This window comes from Neovison vison, chromosome 2 (assembly GCF_020171115.1).
Source record: "Neovison vison isolate M4711 chromosome 2, ASM_NN_V1, whole genome shotgun sequence".
In the NCBI taxonomy this organism is placed as follows: domain Eukaryota; kingdom Metazoa; phylum Chordata; class Mammalia; order Carnivora; family Mustelidae; genus Neogale; species Neogale vison.
This window is the reverse complement of record NC_058092.1, coordinates 148,630,052-148,648,842: the sequence shown is the minus strand read 5'-3', so window position 1 is coordinate 148,648,842 and position 18,791 is coordinate 148,630,052. Positions and strand designations below refer to the sequence as shown.

The 18,791-nt window shown below is 39.8% G+C and overlaps 1 protein-coding gene across 1 annotated transcript in view; it reads left to right on the top strand.

The window, feature by feature from the left end:
* Positions 1 to 18,791, top strand: part of NUP133 (nucleoporin 133) — a 53,140-nt gene that overhangs the window by 25,814 nt on the left and 8,535 nt on the right. Inside the window, exons 14-21 of the mRNA XM_044239286.1 lie at positions 994 to 1,088; positions 6,782 to 7,006; positions 11,411 to 11,533; positions 12,094 to 12,193; positions 12,864 to 13,115; positions 13,756 to 13,889; positions 15,664 to 15,822; positions 16,859 to 16,994. Of these exons, the coding sequence (XP_044095221.1) occupies positions 994 to 1,088; positions 6,782 to 7,006; positions 11,411 to 11,533; positions 12,094 to 12,193; positions 12,864 to 13,115; positions 13,756 to 13,889; positions 15,664 to 15,822; positions 16,859 to 16,994 (1,224 nt within the window). The remainder of the gene's footprint in view (positions 1 to 993; positions 1,089 to 6,781; positions 7,007 to 11,410; positions 11,534 to 12,093; positions 12,194 to 12,863; positions 13,116 to 13,755; positions 13,890 to 15,663; positions 15,823 to 16,858; positions 16,995 to 18,791) is intronic.

The window sequence follows — 18,791 nt, the reverse complement described above, 5'->3', positions numbered from 1 at the left end:
GGCAGGCAGAGAAGAAGGAAGGGAAGCAAGTTCCCCACTGAGCAGAGAGCCCGATACAGGGCTCGATCCCAGGACCCTGGAATCATGACCTGAGCCAAAGGCAGAGGCTTTAACCCACTGAGCCACCCAGGCGCCCCATTAAAGCATTTCTTGAAGCATTTTTTTTTTTAGTTTTTGAAGCAATTATTAGTTTACTTTTTTTAAAAGGTTATAACTTACCTTATAGTAGATTTTGAAAAAGGCTCAGAACATATCTATGTGATAAAAACTGAAGGACTGTTAGAGCAAATCCTGCTTGTTGTATGTGAAGCAGATTAATTAGCCCTACTTAGCTTTCTTACCATTTAATTTCTAAAGGGAAATTGGTGGCATGGATAAGCATTTGGCACCTACTTATTAGCTCCCAAATTAAATGATAATTTTGGCATAATCATTGTATTTGCCTAATAAAAATTATAAATTTCCCAATGAGCGGCAATGAGCTAATCTCAGCATACAAAAGTGAGCATATCATGTCTCTGCTCTGTGCTTTCCTTTCTGCCCTGGGTGACTGTCCTTATACTTCCACCGCAGCATCACAGGCACTCAGCTTTCCCAGGTACCAGCAAACTGTCTGCAGTGTCCATTTCTCCCTCTGATTTGCTACTTAGCAAGTTTGCTAAGCCTCATTAGAGGGTTAGGAAGGAAACATCAGTGCTTACCTTTTTTCTTTGACTTCATTTTGAGCTGGCAAGCTTAGAATGATATAAAAGATTAATAATAACAGGTTTTATGTTTTGAATAAATATGGTATGAATTGTGTCAAACTACCAAAATTTTCATCTAAATTTTTTAAAATCTTGGGTAATATTACAAATAGTCGCAAATAGTTCCATGAAAAGGTTTGTAGTTTCCTTTGGTGTATAGATATTTTTTAAGTTTTTAATTAAATAGCAGTAATTATTGTAAACCCAGTACATTATGTGTTTAAATTTTGTTCTTGTGTTTCAACAGAAGCACCTGGGTTTAGCAATACATCACTGATTATTCTTCACCAGCTGGAAGATAAGATGAAGGCCCATTCTTTCCTTATGGACTTTATTCACCAAGTAAGCATCCTACTTGCTGTGAACAAGAATGGCCACAACACCCGACTTTACTGTGTCTTTTGTCACTCTCTCCAGGACAGTGGGAGATCCTTTCTTATTCTGAGGTGTTTTGTAGGGTTGGATAGCACTAATGTTTCCCAGTTTCTTTACTGTCTTGAAAGTAAATAAGTCCAGGGATGTTGGGGGATGGGGAGCTATTTAAGTATAAAAGCTGCATGGAAAACAGGCTGAAAAGAAGAAAAACAGTGTATTTCCACAGAAATGTTTCAACTTTCTTTTAAGATTCTATAATACCTGTGTGGTTTTATGTAAACTTAGGTTTTCATGAATTGCTTTGTATTATTGAAAAGATCGTGAAGAATAGTAAGGCAATGACAATGATTTTGATGATTTTGATTTTTGGGTTATAATTTTGAAGTACCATTAGAATCAAAGTTTATGTTTGTGTTGTTGTTTGTTTTTTTTCTTTTAATGGAGTACCCCCATTTATATTGGGCCTAAAATTAGAATATGTTTTTGCAGCTAGACAGAATTGTTACACAGTATCACTTAGCAAGTGATACTGAAGGACTGTTGGAGCAAATCCTGCTTGTTCTATGTGAAGCCGATTAATTAGCCCTTGTTGATCAGTAGTGGCTCCCAAGCATATTATATATCCAAATGAATACATTTAATCCCACTTTTGCTTATTTTTTCCAAAATTGGTAATGCCTTCATGTTGAAGAGATTATGATGCTGTCTAATAGAACTTTCTGTGGTGATGAGAATGTTCTATATCTGTGTTACTCAGTAGCCACTAGTTACAGGCAGCTGCTGGGCACTTAAAATGTGGGTGGTGCAACTGAGGAACTGTATTTGTTTTTAATTTATTTTAATTAAATTTAAATCATCATTTTGGTGGATTGTGGCCACCTTATTGAACAGGTCAATTCTAGATGATTCCAGAATGTTTGTAATGTATGGTTTGGCTCCTGTCTACTTTTATTGTCTTGGCAAGGGCACTCCAATCATTCAAGTCTCTCTCCTTTCTTTTTAAAGTGGTTTAGATAGACTACAGACTAATGGAGGGGGGAGGGGACAGATTTGTTCTGATGTAATTGTTTATTGAGTCAGGTATATCAGTTAACTATTAATACCTAACAAACCATCCCAAAATGTGGATTAAAACAATTCTTTCAGGTACCTGGGCAGTTTTTCTATGGATTTCAGCTGGACCACTCTTTGAACTGCATTTAGGGTAGGCTGAGCTGGAAGGTCCCCAAGCATCTCTCACCTGACATTGGATGTCAGTCTGTCAGCTGGGCCACATGGTTCTTCTCTCCTACTTAGTCTGTAATTCTCCTTTAGGCTGAACTGGCTTTCTGTGATTTCAGGACAGCCCTCCATGGGGATGAACTTAGAAGCTTCCTCAGGTCTTACCCTAGTGGTCACAAAATGTCACTTCCACCAAAGTGACATTGGTCAAAGCAAGTCACTGGCCAGTCCAGATGAAAAGGATTGAGAAATGGATTCTACCTCTTGATGGGAGGAGGCCCAAAGTCATGTGGCAGGAGGGTTGTGTCGTATATACTGGGATGGAAGGAGTTCATGCCTTACTATGGGACACCGAGGAGACACTAATTTATCAGAGGGGGAGAGAGCCATGGGTAGGAGCAGTTGCTGTATCTCTTGGCACAGACTTCCTGGGCTTTAGAAACCCTGCTGGAGTCATTCAGCTCTTGGAAACAGTATCCACTGCCAGGTAACCTAGCTGGATCTAAAATCCCCATTATGGCCATGCCTTTAGGTTTGAATTACCTTTAATATTTCAGAGCATATTATGAATTGTTAATTATTATTAACATAAACGATTGTATAACCAGATACTTGTATCTAAGGAAATACTTTTTTTTTTTTTTTTAAGGATTTTATTTATTTATTTGTTGGAGAGAGAAAGAGCATGAGGAGGGGGAGCGGCAGGCTAAAGGAGAGGCAGGCTCCTCGCTGAGCAAGGAGCCCGATGTGGGACTCAATCCCAGGACCTTGGGATCATGACCTGAGCTGAAGGCAGACACTTAGCTGACTGAGCCGCCCAGGTTTTCCTGAGGATATACTTCTGAATATGAGGTTCTCCCCCTCAAGCCAGACTCTGTGCCAATAAGGCCATATCTCATGCTAAAGAGAATGAGAATTAATATCAAGGCCTCAGGACAGTACCTCTGCCTCCAGTTTTCAGGCACTGAGGGAAGCATATGTCTTCACACATAGTTTGGAGAAGCTTAGAAGCAGGAAGTTACTGTGCTCCTGTTTGTTATGTGGCTTGAGTGATGCTAATATGTAGACATCACTTCACTGGCAGTGCTGCCGTGCTGAGGTGAGTAAAAGCAGGCAGGCAAAATTCCCTCAGGTAAAAAACTGCATTTACAGTATTTGTGGGGGAACCAGGAAGATAATTCAAATCTGAAATGACTATGCAACTCTTTTTTTTTTTTTTTTTTTTTTTTGGACTATGCAACTCTTACTTTAAAATAACCAGGTAAACAGGTTGAATAAATTAAGACAGGTTGATTCAGTGACCTATTCCATGGTCATTAAAAATAATGTAAAAAAAAAAGTTAATGTGGGAAAAAATAAGGTACAGACAATATAGTGTGACTCCTTTGTGTTTAAAAAAAAAATGCCTCCTAGCATATGAATGCCACAAAAGCAGATAAAGATAGGGAAATTTAATTGTAGCTCCAGTAGGGAATGGGCTGGGGACTCTTACCTCTCCATACTATTAAGTTTTCTAAACATGTGCAAGCCTGGCTCTCCGCTTTTGCCATGGACAGCGTGGTGGAAAGATTTCCAGAATGGTGACCTACTGCAGCGTGGGTCAGTTCTCCCTTTTTCTTGTGTTCTATGAGGGAAAAAGATGACTCTTTGCAGACTTGCCCTAGCTAGGTAACCTGTGTTGTAGCTTTCAGAGTCGTGAAAGGTTGCAACTCATACCCCAACACAGAGAGCTAGCACTGGGAAAGGCCATGTGGTTTTTCCCACCATTTTCCCACGTTTCTTCTTTTCTAGGGTGTTGCTTTACTATTGAAGGAATTAAGAAAGCAGATCTTGCACTTGTGCAGACAAGAATCATGCCTGTCTTTTGCAAAGGTAGCAGGTACATTGAGCTTTAGGAGTGTCACAGAGGTCTAGCCCCCTCTGTGTGAGGTCTCTGTTTGAACACTGAGCAGGTGCCCCCTCGGCACCCCTATGCCAGCATTAGTCAGGGCAGGCTGGGACTCAGTGCCTGAGTCACTCCTGGCTGCTAGGCCTAGGCGTTCAAATCCAGCCTTGCATATCCCGGTTCAGTCTTCCCGTTCATAGAAACCTTGTTGATACCCCCAACTCACGGATGGTTGTTGTTTTACAGAGTAGAATTCATCAGGTTTAAGTCCTCCTGCTCTAACTACAGATTGATTTATGGGTCATGAGTCTAGACCCTTACTGCATCCATGGTCCTTTAGGGGTCTGGCTTGAGGAAAGAAGACTTTAAAGGGACCAGTGTGAGTGAAATAGTGCCGAGAGTCTGACAGGGTTCCAGTTCTCTTTGCACCATGGGGAATCCAAGGTGGCAGACCAAGTTCAGCTGAGGGCTCTGGTGTCCACATTATGCCTCACAAGCCCTGCACTGTTGGTTGAGCCCCAAAGGGAGTGTGTTGGGAAGAGATGCCTTTGTGAAACGTTTTGTACTGTTCTCTTTCATGGGTCAGAGCTTCACAGCCTCTTTCCTGGCTTTGCTGTTCACTAGGGGTGGCAGAGGATGTTCCCGAGAGCGTTGAGGTCTGACCTACCGTATTATCCTTCATTCTGGCCCCAGTTTATCAGACCCACTCTCTGTTTGGTTGTATTCCGTGAACGAAGGGTTCACGTGTGCTGTCCTCTTAGTTGATAGTCTTTATCTGTAATGGCTGTAGATGCTCCAAAGTCAGGGTGCAGCTTCTCTTTGAGCAGTTTAACTAGTGACTTCAGCAAAGTGACAAGAAATGGTTCTCCAGCCGAGAGGTCATGTTCATCCTCTTACTGTCCAGATTCTCTGCTCACAATAGTGTCAGTGAGACGTGCTGCTGGGCACGGCACCCTGGGCACACAGCATTTTCATGTCAGGTCACAGTGTAGAAACAGTCTTCTTAGGATGCCAGGGTGGCTTAGTTGGTTAAGTGTCCCCCTGCTTTCGGGTCATGGTCCCAGGTTCCTGGAATCAAGCCCCACTTTGGGTTCTCTGCTCAGCAGGGGAGCCTGCTTCTCCCTCTCCCTCTGCTTGCGTTCTCCTGCTTGTGCTCTCTCTCACTCTGTCAGATAAATAAAATCTTGGAAAGAACAGTCTTCTCTCATTTAGAAGAAATGAGCTTTTTTGCACAGAGAAAAAGGAAAAAGACCTACAATGTCAACTTTTGTCTTTTGTGTTCAGCTGCCTGATGTTGCAGTGTTTGTTCTTGACATGCATACGTAAACCAGACTTCCAAGACACAAGTTGTTTTGGCTTTTCACTACAATACCACTTGTTCCTCCTGTCTTGACTGCTGATGTTCCTCAGTGATTCAGATGTCTCTTATACAGAAAGAGTGGCTCCTGTGGCTTGCCATTACACACTGTAGGGCTCTCTTTTTTTTTTTTTTTTTAAGATTTTATTTTATTTGACAGAGAGAGATCACAAGTAGGCAGAGAGGCAGGCAGAGAGAGAGAGAGGAGGAAGCAGGCTCCCTGCTGAGCAGAGAGCCCGATGCGGGACTCGATCCCAGGACCCTGAGATCATGACCTGAGCCGAAGGCAGCTGTAGGGCTCTCTTTATACTTAAGAAAAAGGAGAGGGAGAGGACTGTCACTAACCTCATGGGGGATTTGCAGAAAACCATTTTTAGCCCTTTTAGCAAAAGGTAGATTTCTCATTGTTTCTTTGAGCTCGTTGTAATAAAAGAAATCTAATTTCAGGGGGAAAAAAACGTTTTCTAACCATTTGTGTTTTTTGCCCATTTAAGTAGGACTTCTGGGGATTTGGAGCGCTGTTTATTTTTGGGTTTTTTTGTATTTTATTTAAAATAAACCTCAGCATACAAAAATCAAGTCACTCAGTAATAAAATTTGGAAGAGTATTCAGTGTTTAGATATGTCTCTTGGCTTCTTCCTGGTTGGGATGTTAACGCTTTATCAGATGAGAAAGCTTAGAAGAACTCCCAGAACCTAGTAGTAACACAACAGAAGTGGGCATCAGGTCGATCAGAGGTAGTAGGGCAAAGGATTAGAGATGCCCCCACCTTTCCAATGGCTTTTGGTTTCCATGGAAATTAGTCACTAAAGATCGAGACTGCTGAGTTTCTAGTTCACAGAGATCTAGAACCTTGAGGAGTTAGGTAGAAAAGAGCAGTTTTATGCTTTTGATAACCAGAATAAATGAGAAATAAGATAGAGTAGTGGAATAACCTTAATCTCAGAAAGGGAACATCTGTACTTTATTATGGTTGCTCATGCCTCTGGCTGAAGAGAGAGAGAGAGAGAGAGAGAGTGTGTGTGTGTGTGTGTGTGTGTGTGTGTTTAAAACAGTGGAAAGGAGAAGATAGCTGAGGTACTTTGTTGGGGACAGCTAAGGTCAGTGGCTCTGTACCCATTGTGCTGCTGGTGGGGATAAGCCTATTGTGTGTTACTATAAATGCTTTCTAAGAACATGTGTTTGTTTTTCACCAGGTTGGCTTATTTGGACGTCTTCACACTTTTGCAGTCAGAGGGATGCCCATGGCAACTCGACTGTTGCTCTGCGAGCACGCCGAGAAGTTATCAGCCGCCATTGTTCTCAAGAACTACCACTCGAGGCTCTCTGACCTGGTGAACACAGCAATAATGATTGCTTTAAACAAGAGGGACTGTGAAATCCCATCCAACCTGACTCCCGCAGACGTCTTTTTTAGAGAAGTAAGAGTAGTTTTTTGCTTTTAATGTGGCTTCTTAGAGCTCTGCCATTTGCTGATCATGCCTCAAACATGAGGGAGAAGATTGAGGACAAAAAAATCTTTTTGAAATTTTAAATAGGACTCCATATTTATTTATTACATTCCCTATAAATTAGAGCTTGCAAAATTGACTGTTTTCTACTGTCTGCTGGATGTTTTCCTTTTGCCTCTCCAAATCCACTCTTGATGCTGCCCCAGAGGGCAACTTGTCAGTGGGTTTCTGTGCCTTCCTGTTGTCTTTGATAACAGTGAGGCACCGTCAGGTTGGGAGTGCTTATCTATTAATATTTGTTCTGTTATTCCCCCAGCTTCATTCCTTCCCTGCTTCCACTGCAGTTGACTGCGCCTTCTGTCAAAGACTGCGGCTTCTCACTGGCTGCTCTCCACGTGTCCTGTAACTCCTTCCACCCAGAGCCTCTTCATCCCTGGGCTTAATAGGGGCTGCCTGTTGCTAGCCCTGGACGCAGCACCTTCCTGTAGATCCTCTGACCCTTGCTAGCACCACCATAAGCTGTCCCTTCACTAAACTCAGCTCAGCTACCTTGGATCCTACTATCTACCTTGCTTTTATTTTTTATTTATTTATTTTTTTAATTTTAAAATCTTTTTTAAAGATTTTATTTATTTATTTGACAGGCAGAGATTACAAGTAGGCTGAGAGGCAGGCAGAGAGAGAGGAGGAAGCAGGCTCCCCGCTGAGCAGAGAGCCCGATGCGGGGCTCGATCCCAGAACGCTGGGATCATGACCTGAGCCGAAGGCAGAGGCCTCAACCCACTGAGCCACCCAGGCACCCCTCTACCTTGCTTTTAAACTCAGATTTATTTTCAAAGGAAAAGAAAACCCTGCTGTGAACTTCCGAGGGAGAACAGATTAAGACGTTGGCCAGCTGGTGCCGCTGACCATTGTGATAATAGTATACAGCTTTTATTCTTGTGCAACTTTACAACCTCATGAAGGGACAGGGGAGACTTTACGCTCTCCCTATAAAGATGGTGACACTAATGGTTTGAGCTCTTCTCGCAGCTCTGCAATTTGAAATTGTTTTTTTAGCTGTGAGGAACTTTAATTCTATTTAAATTCTATTTGGTGAGTCTCATTTTTATTTCCTCCCTGTTACATTCTAGTTATAATCTAGCAGGCTATGCCAGAGTCTTTTTTTCTTCTTGATACAGTTGACCCTTGAACAACATGCGAACCCCCTTGCACAGTGGAAAATCTGTGTGTAACTTCAAAAATTAACTACTAATAGCTTACTGTTGACCAGAAGCTTTATCAATAGTCAAGTTAACACACATTTTTATATGTTATATACAGTATTATATACTCATACTTATAATAAAGGAAATGTTAAAATTTACATAAGGAAGAGAAAATAAATTCACAGTATTGAATTCATATACTGTAGGTATGGAAAAAAAAATTTGTGCATCAGTGGGCCCACGCAGTTTAAATCTGTCTTATTTAAGGTTCAACTATGTTTCATGTACTGTAACCTAAAAATAATTTAAGATGCTGAAATAGGTTCAGGTTTTCTGTTGATTCCATAAATGCATTTAGTTCTAAGAATGCCTTGTTCTTGTATATTTGGGTTAGTTTTTTCCTAAGGATGTAAGGCAAAGCACTTTTTGTTTAATTTTTTTATTTTTCAAATGTAGGAAATATCCCCAAAATCTGAATGAAAGAAAAACAGTTCACCTCAAATTTCATGATCTAAACAGTCTGAAAGGAATGTGTGCAGAGCCGGCACTTCCCTACCCCCGTCAAGCTTACAGACTAAACTCACAGGTGTCTTGCACTTGGCTCTAACTCTTTGTTGTGGAGGAAGGGGAGGAGAGTGATGGTGTCAGAAATAGAAGTGGGCAAAGAAGGGCTACAGAGAAGGTCACCTACAAGTTGGATAAGAGTACTATTTGGGAGGGAGAGGCTATCTGATGGCAGAGCTGTTCGAAGAGGTGGGGACTATTCCCGAACAGGAGGACCGTCCAAGTTAATTGTTGGGTGTGTCAGGTGTCAGGGTCAGTCCAGGTAAAGGTGAAAATGTCTTGGGATTCTGGGGAGTTGGGAACAGTGAAGAATGCATCCTAGGGTCTAAGACAGTGAGTACATGGTGGAGGGTGGAATGGTGGGGAAGAGGGTGTGTGGACTGAGGACAGTGGGGCGGATAGCAATGACTGCGTCACTGGTCATTCTGAGACCCTGAACAAGTCTAGAAGAGCCGTCTAGCCTGTTGGCTGGAAGGACTGGAGCACTGTGAGAAAAGTTAGTAGGTTTCTGTATATTTAAGGAAAGGGATTTGGAAATGAGGGGTTGTAAGTCTCTCAAGGCCTCACTTGAGAGGCTATTGGGGTTTGAAGGGAAAAAGGTAGGAGGATCCTTAAGGTATATAGATTCCTTTCACAAACTGTTGTAACTTTCATGTTCTTTTTTGGTCTTTGTTCATACATAATTTTACATGGCAAAGCAAATTTTTTAAGAAATTATTAACAAATTCTTTGAAAGAATTGAATAAGAGCCTGGTTCCATTTTCTGTTTTTTGATCAAAGTGGAAAGCATAGTAGTTAATTCATTATACCTGCATTTTCCAGTTAACAGGGGTGGAGGGGGGAGGAAGAATCTGGAAATTATCAGTTGGATCTATAATTCATGAGTAATGCCTTAGGAATATGATAGAACAAAACCAAAACTGTGATTGGTTCTTCAAAAGAACACTCCATATGGAAAATGGTAATGTTTAAGACTCTATGTCACCATTTAAAAAAAATTTTTTTTTAATTTAAAGATTTTTATTTATTTATTTGACAGAGATCACAAGTAGGCAGAGAGGCAGGCAGAGAGAGAGGAATAAGCAGGCTCCCTGCTAAGCAGAGAGCCCAATGTGGGGCTCCATCCCAGGACTCTGGGATCATGACCCGAGCCGAAGGCAGAGGCCTTAGCCTGCTGAGACACCCAGGCACCCCGATGTCACCATTTATCTTAATTCTTCATGATGTTTACTGGTCTTGTTTCCTTTGGGGTGTAGTTTTGAATCCTAGGGTTCCATAGAGTTAATTGCGTAAGGGACAGACTGTTGGGTCCCCGTATGAATAGTGTTTAAAGTCACTGAATGTACACTGAGTATGCACTCGTGGTAAAGGTGTTTAGCAAGTATTTTGACATTTTATTTGTTATGTATACTTTTAGAGATTTTATTTATTTATTTGTCAGAGAGAGAGAGCACAATCAGGAGGAGCAGCAGAGGCAGAAGGAGAAGCAGACTTCCTACTGAGCAAGGAGCCCGAATTGGGGCTTGATCCCAGGACCCTGGGATCATGACCTGAGCCGAGGGCAGTCACTAACCAACTGAGCCATCAGGCATCCCTGCTTTTTTATCTTCTGCTTTTTTATGTCAAACATGCTTTCTTACCATTTTCACATTAACAGTATTAAGAACTTCTGGCATTTAATCTTACAAATTTAATGAGCCAAAAGTCTCTTGCTAGGTTTGTTAGGATGCCTTTGACTAACACCTGAAATAGAAAAGGAAGAACAGGGTTTAAAAGATGATTTTGGGAGGTCACATTTTGCATGTTTTGTTCCCTCAGCTAGTTTGTAAGCTTAAGGGCAGCAAACCTCACTTCTGTTATTTCTGTGTGTGCTCAATGCTATACAGACTCTTAATGTATTAAGTAAATATTCACTTAATAAAGGGGGGAAGTTTGGGGTGCCTGGGTGGCTCAGTGGGTTACGCGTCTGCCTTCGGCTCAGGTCATGATCTTAGGGTACTGGGATCGAGCCCCGTAGTAGGCTCTCTGCTCAGCAGGGAAGCTGCTTCCCTACCTCTCTCTCTGCCTGCCTCTCTACCTACTTGTGATCTCTCTGTCAAATAAATAAATAAAATCTTTTATAAATAAATAAAATAAAGGCGGGGAGTTTCACTGTGGGCCGAAACTGGAAAACAGGTGTTTCAGTGCTTAAAGAACATTTTGGCTTCATTATCTTCATGTGTTAATAATGACAAAAAAATTAGAAAAGAAGTTACATACATTTGACTCTTGAACAATGTGGAGGCTTAAGGGTGCTAACCCCCCACACAGTCAGAGTGTTTTAAAAAATCATAAAGGAGAAATTTACTGTACTGTATCGAAAAACATCCACATGTAAGTGGACTCAAGCAGTTCAAACCTTTTTGCTCAAGGATCCCTTGAACATTATTTTCTCTTTCTACTGCCTTTAAATTTATTTTCACCATCCACTGTTTTATTCTGGCTAATGAGCTGAGGATATTCCTTGATGAGAAAAGCCCCTTGAGTAGAATCTGGGTAGTTGTAATTACTACGCATTGCCATAATTTTTGTTTTAAGTATTGCCTTCTCTGTATTTCCCCAGGTGTCCCAGGTAGACACTGTCTGTGAGTGCTTGCTAGAGCATGAGGAGCAGGTCTTAAAGGATACATCACTGGAATCCGTTGAATGGGCTGAGGTGGTCATCAATGTGAACAGTATTCTTAAGGTATAAAACTACCGTGAAGATTTCAGCAAATCAAAGATCAGAGTGTGGATAGAAAGAAATTGGCTTCCATATTCCTACTCTGTATTGCCAGTAATTTATAAGTGTTTAGCATTTAATTCCAAAAATTTAGAAAAATACCAGTCATTTTATTAATCAGCCAGACATTTTGAATGTTTGCCTTGTGTATTAATTTCTATGTTCCTGTTCGTGTTTGGTAAAACAAACCTTTTATTTGGAGAAGGATGGATATATCATTACAAATGTATAAATATTAAACTAACTATTTAAATAAATCACTCAAAACCTTATTGTTTGTATTACTGATTAAAATGTGCCATTTAGTCTTAGCTAATGGTCTTTATAGCAATGGTTTTCTTACTTTGGTTACTATAGTTTTCCAAAATTGAAGTTAAATTTCAAATGTAGAAAGAACCAAAAAGTAATTCAGAAGACCTGTGCTGAGTATTTTTTGGTATTAATAGACTTTGATGTTTCAAATTACCTTTAAAAATACTGGGATTCATCACTCTCTGCATATGCTAACACTTTTTTTTCCCCAGGACATGCTACAAGCTGCTAGTCATTATCGACAAAATAGAAACTCCTTATATAGAAGAGAAGAACCACCAGAACAAGAACCTGAATATGTTCCTTGGACGGGTGAGATGTCAAGCACTGAGCCCAAATACACTGATTTATTATTAACAGTGATTCAAAATATATTCCTAATGACCTTTTTGGAAGCTATATTACTCCATTAGTATAGGTTTATAAGTGAAATGACAAATAAGTGCTGTTTCCAGAATGAGCAATTCTTGTGAAAATTGCTTTATTCCCTTGAATAATTTATAGATCTCTCCATGATGTATTTCATAGTACTTTCTATGTGTCCACTAGATTTTATTTTTTATGTAATCGCTACCCCCAACGAGGGACTTGAACGTATGACCCCAGGATCGAGAGTCGCATGCTCTAGTGACTGAGGCAGCTGGGCACCCCATGTCTACTAGATTTTAGGGCATATAGTTATTCAAAGAAGCACATCCTGGTTATGGAGGTGTTGACTGTATTTATTGTTGAATTAATACAAAAAAGTATGTGGAGCAGCATCAAAGGGATTTAGAAGGAAGAAGGATCATGTTTACCTGGCTTTGTTGAGGAAGTCTCCCATAGAGAAGATGGGATTTAAGCAGGACAGAGAGCTTTCTATCAACTGAAACCTGTTTGATTTCTTTTTCCAGCAGCAGTGAGGTGATAGGTTTTAGGCAGTTGGCCTTTCTCAGCCCATGTAGAGCCCTTACTTACCGTATTAATTTGTGTGATTTCACAGCAACAAGTGGTCCTTCAGGCATCCGAACAGTAATAGAACGCCAGCATGGGATTGTCCTGAAAGTGGTTTATCCTCAGGCAGACAGCAACCTCCGAAACATTCTGACAGAGCAGCTGGTGGCACTGATTGATTGCTTCCTGGATGGTTATGTTTCCCAGCTGAAGTCTCTGGACCGATCTGGTGATCAAGAAAGATACAACAGTCTGGAGATGGAGTACCTCCAGAAGAGATCAGATCTCTTATCTCCACTTCGTAAGTACATGGTATTTAGCGAGGGCCATGGGTCTTCGAATTTGCAGAACGGATGAAGGAGTCAAATCATTAATGCAATGTGTTCAGTGTACTATCATTCAGCCAGCCATAACCAAGGACTTACTGCATGTATATACAGCTTCCTGTGTTCATTTGTTCAGCCTTGTTTTCAAAACTTCCTAGATACAAGTACCATGCTGAAGAGGATTTGAAAAGGTAAATTAGCAACAAATGGAGGCTGTCATCCAAGCTTGTCATCCGAGACCTTTACACAAATAACTGGTCTGCCCAGTAGAGCAGGATGAGGGCTATTAGAGAGGGCGCAGCTAGGAGAGTGTGGTTGTTTAGCAAAGGACACGTTCTTTCCATAGCTAAGATGAGGAAGAGGGACTTGTACACACAGGAAGGGCATAGCCTCCCTCCTAGGTAGGTAGGAACAAGCAGTGGATTAAATTTGTGTCTTTAATGAATTTATGTGGATTATGAAACTGAATGCCTGTAACTGGAAAAGTTTCTATTCCATTAATTGTTTTTAGAGTATGGTATGAGTTAAAGGTAAAATTTCAAGTAATATTTTTTTCATCACATATTAAGTTTTCACTAACAGGATTTTTTTTTCCATCTGTTCTCCTTTTTACAGTCACACTAGGCCAGTACCCGTGGGCTGCTTCATTAGCAGAAAAGTACTGTGACTTTGATATCTTAGTACAGATGTGTGAGCAGACCGACAACCAGACCAGACTCCAGCGCTACATGACCCAGTTTGCTGATCAGGTAATGAACACCGAGGACATAGGCAGTAGATCATGTAGTTGGTTTACCATTTCAAATGTTCGGTTTTTAGGAGGATGCTGTTAACTTAGATACTAATTTGTACATTATGTTTCTTTGTAAGTTGGCAGACAATTCCAAATATTACTGAAAGATTCTTTGACCTTTGAACAAAGTGTTAAAACTCTCAGTTCTATTCTGGTATTTCTAGTTATAATCAAAAGTACCTGGGTAGACGGATATTGGGAGAGTTTTAAAACTTGGAAAAAATTTCATGGGAGCACAGGATCCTACAACTTTTGGAGAGCTCAGCTTTTCTTGATTGACATAATGCTTATTTTTTTTTAAAAGTTCTCATTATAACAATCTTTAGGTGAATTTTAGTTGCTCTTTAAAGCCACTTTATTCAGTCGGTTGATAATTCTTGTAAAACCAATTTTTTTTCCTACTATAAAAGTGACATTGTATAACATTCGGAAAACGTCTATAAAATAGAAAATTTTAAATCACTCACAATTTCACCACCCAGAGAGAACCCTTTTTAACATTTGGTTTGTATTGTTCTAGTCTCCATACTCTGTAATATTGCAGACAAATATGTTTCACCAATTGCTTGTTTCCCTTAATACATTATTGATATTTGTGCTTTTCATGAACTGTTTCACAACCATGTTTTTGATGGTGTTAATGGTATATCATAAACTGGGTGTAATTTACCATATTTGACTAGGGCCTAGTAAATACTTTTGCGCCTATCATGATTTTTATCCTTTTTGTGGACTCTAATCCCGTGTTGACATTTTCCATCCATTTTTGTATTCATTTACTTTCTTTAATATATTTAGTAGTTATTTAAAAATCCTTCCATGCTACCTCCAAAATCTGATCATTCTCCGGTCTGTTCTGTTGTCTCCTTATTAGTCATATTTTTCTGCTTTTTATGTCTTGTAATTTTTTTGTTTTATTTTGGATATTGTGTATAAAAGAACCTTAAAGATGGAAATGAATGCTGTTTTTCCTTGGGGAGGCAGATAGGATGAGAGGCAGGTCACTTGATTCATCGAGAATAGAGGTGGGCCAAGGCTTGGTTGTGGCTTTTGTTACATTCATTTCATGTCCAGTTTTGAAGTCTTGTGGGAATGGTGTATTTGTTGCAGAGTTCCCCCTCTTTAGTGGAAACATCTCTTACATACCGTGTAGGACATTTTGGTCTTCCTTTCCACCCTAATCTTCCGTACTACCCAGCATTCAGCAAACGTCTGGTGGGAAAAACCAGCTAGGCATTGAGGGCCCCTCTAGATTCCTATTTATCATGCAAACCTGCATGGCCTTCTGACACAAAATTCAACCCTGAAGAATCTTTCAATCTGCACTGTCACATAGAACTTTCTTTGACACTGGAGATCTTACTCATGTAGTCTAAGGGCATAGGGTCATTGAGCACTTGAAATGTGCCTAGTGTGACTGAGGAACTGAATTTTAAAATTTTAATTAAGTTTAAACAGCTGTATATAGCTAATGGCTACCATACCACACCATGCACATCTAAAGTTTACGTGATCTTGCGCAAGATCCTCTTTTTGAATCTGAATTCCCCATTTATTAAATGAGGTGACTTAAGTTTTTTTAGGACCTTACCAATAGAAAATCTAAGTGTTTAAAGATTTCTGTTCTGCAATCTAAGACCTTTGAAAAAAATTAATATTTTAATATAGAAATGTACTTTTAAAAATTATATTACTGAATATTATTGGATTTTTTGCCCTACTATTTGTAGAATTTTTCAGACTTTCTCTTCCGTTGGTATCTGGAGAAAGGAAAGCGAGGCAAATTATTATCTCAGCCCATTTCTCAGCATGGAGAGTTGGCGAATTTTTTGCAGGCTCATGAACATCTCAGCTGGTTACATGAAATTAACAGCCAGGAATTAGAAAAGGTAAGAATAATTCAATTACATCAAGCAGAGTTAGGCAGTTTTTTACTTGATTAGTGTAGTTTAGTGATTAGAATACTATTTAGAGATTTTTTTTTTTTTAAGATTTTATTTATTTATTTGACAGAGAGGTACCCAACAAGAGAGGGAACACAAGCAGGGGGAGTGGGAGAGGGGGAAGCAGGCTTCCCACTGAGCAGGGAGCCTGATGCGGGACTTGATCCCAGGACCCTGGGATCATGACACAAGTGAAAGACAGACTTTTAACGACTGAGCCACCCAGGTGCCCCTAGAGATTATTCGAAATATGTATCTCCTATTCTCTGACATAATTTGAATAAACTGTTCTTTTTTACTTATGGTAGTGTTGCCATTACTTTTTTTTTTTTTTAAGATTTTATTTATTTATTTGACAGAGATCACAAGCAGGCAGAGAGGCAGGCAGAGAGAGAGGAGGAAGCAGGCTCCCTGCTGAGCAGAGAGCCTATGCAGGGCTGGATCCAAGGACTCGGAATTCATGACCTGAGCCGAAGGCAGCGGCTTAACCCGCTGAGCCACCCAGGCGCCCCTGTTGCCATTACTTTTAATGTCTCAGTAAAAAAAAGTATCTTTTGTGATTTGACTACTATTATAGTAAAGTACAAAAATTTTATTAATGTGTAAAGAACAGTCTATTGCCCTTTTTTGTAATGAAAATGTTCAAATTATGAGTAAAAATAGTACAAGAATTAATTTTAAAGTTTGTCCTCAACAAGTTGTTCAAGTGAATATATAGTTATTATAGAACAAAGTGAATATATAGTTATTATAGAACAGATGTTTTATACCTGTTTCTTTTCCCAATAATTAGTGTGGCTGGTTGATATTTTATTGAGTAGTTACTCCTGGTATATAGTACCAATCAGTTTTAGGTTTGCTGGTATTGGATCTGATCTTTCATTCGTATCGGGGGAAAACAGTTTTGGGTTGTACTTAACCTTTATTTCAACTTAAATTAGTACACAGAATCTTACCATTTTTCATTTTTTGTTTATTGTAGGCTCATGCAACACTTCTGGGTTTGGCAAACATGGAAACTCATTACTTTGCAAAGAAGAAAACCCTTCTGGGTTTGAGTAAATTGGCTGCATTGGCTTCAGACTTTTCAGAGGATATACTGCAGGAAAAAATTGAAGGTAAAATAAAGATTTGAACATCAGTCATGCTATCAGTGAACTTAGTGCATTACTATTATCATTTAATAGGGTTCATTAGACACAGAATCTACCTCTCCTTTATGAAGAGTCGTTTCTGTTCAGTGTTGTTAGACACTCAAGTATGTATTTTTTGGGATTCTTTTTTTTAGAGAAAATTTGTATGTCAGTTAAGAATTCCTAAGAAGGTTGTTATATGATTTGAAGAGTGCTCTGGGTACCCTTAGTGACTCAGATCCTAAGAACAAGAAGAGCTTCAAAGAAATCTTGGCCTTTTCTGAGTGGGTTTTATTATAGATAGTTGTAATTTTGAAGCTACTAGTTTCAGAATTCAAAAATTTTTGGCATCATAATTGTATACAACTATTTTGTTATATTGTTGGTTGAGAAATTGATTGGATATATTGTTATTTTTGAGAACCAAAGGGAAGGGAGATGAAATCTGGAAGGAGGATGAGGAAGAACCCTATACTGCGTTTGAATCAATGATAATCAAATGGAATCAGGATTGTTCAGAATTAAAGTTTTTCTATACCCCAGGATCATAAGTATACCTAGTCCTGTACTTCGGCATCTCATTACTATTTCTTAGTAAAAGGAAGTGAGGGTATTGAAGAAATGGTCTTGGGAAGTCTTGTTTAGCCAGAAAACAAGTTTAATGTAGAGATGTCAACACAATAGCCTCCACTGGCCAAGTTTGGGGATAATTTGAACTCCAAAAAGAGTGATAGTAAAACGTTTTATTTCACCATTTAAAAATGAAAAATCCAGGGCACCTGGGGGGCTCATTCATTAGGTGTCAGCCTTCAGCTCAGGTCACGATCTCAGGGTCCTAAGATTAAGCCCCACGTCAGGCTTCCTGTTCAGTGGAGAGCCTGCCTCTGCTGCTCCCCCTGCGTCTGTAAGGTTGGCTGATAGTCTAACATGAGAAGCCAGATTTTAGCCTGGTCACCAGACTTAGACCATGTTAATCAAATCAGGGTTTTATTTTTTGCTCCCCTGTGCACCAGAAATCATTGGAACTCTGGTCACCGTCTTGATTTGATCACTTCTTAACTTTCACTTTCTTAAAACAGTGGGAGTATTTTCAAGTGTCAGTAATTACCTAAAGACTGTCATCAGTGTATCTGGTCATAGGGAGTAGATTTTTAAAAAATAATTCTGGTTATATGATAATTCCTTATGGAAATTTGTAAATCACCAGGAAAAACACATCAAAAAAATAAATTGTCTATATAATCTCATTGCCTCATAGATTACTACTGTTACTATTTTGTGTATCCTCCCAGTCTGTTTTTCTAGGTATGGAAATTGCACAAAAATGATTTGTGTGATTGTTATAAAATTAGCATCATGTGGAGTGATGTTATTATGAGCATATATGTGCTTTGGTCACTATACTTTGCTGTGACCACTGTGTTTATGAGCTGCAGGGCAGTTCTCAGTCCTTTTGCCCTGCAGCCCAGCACACTTTCCTGGGCAAAACCTGGGATTGGGCTGGCTGCAGCCTTGTTAGCTTATCCCAAGTAAGCCTCACCAGGTCACCTCGTCCTCTTAAGGTTCCTGTTGCTTGTTAGGTTTGGTGCATAAACTTCCAGGTTTTGTTTTTCCTGGAATATACTCGTTACTCGTGGTAGCTTTTATTTTTTTATTTTTTTTTCTAAAGATTTTATTTATTTATTTGACAGACAGAAATCACAAGTAGATGGAGAGGCAGGCAGAGAGAGAGAGAGAGGGAAGCAGGCTCCCTGCTGAGCAGAGAGCCCGATGCAGGACTCG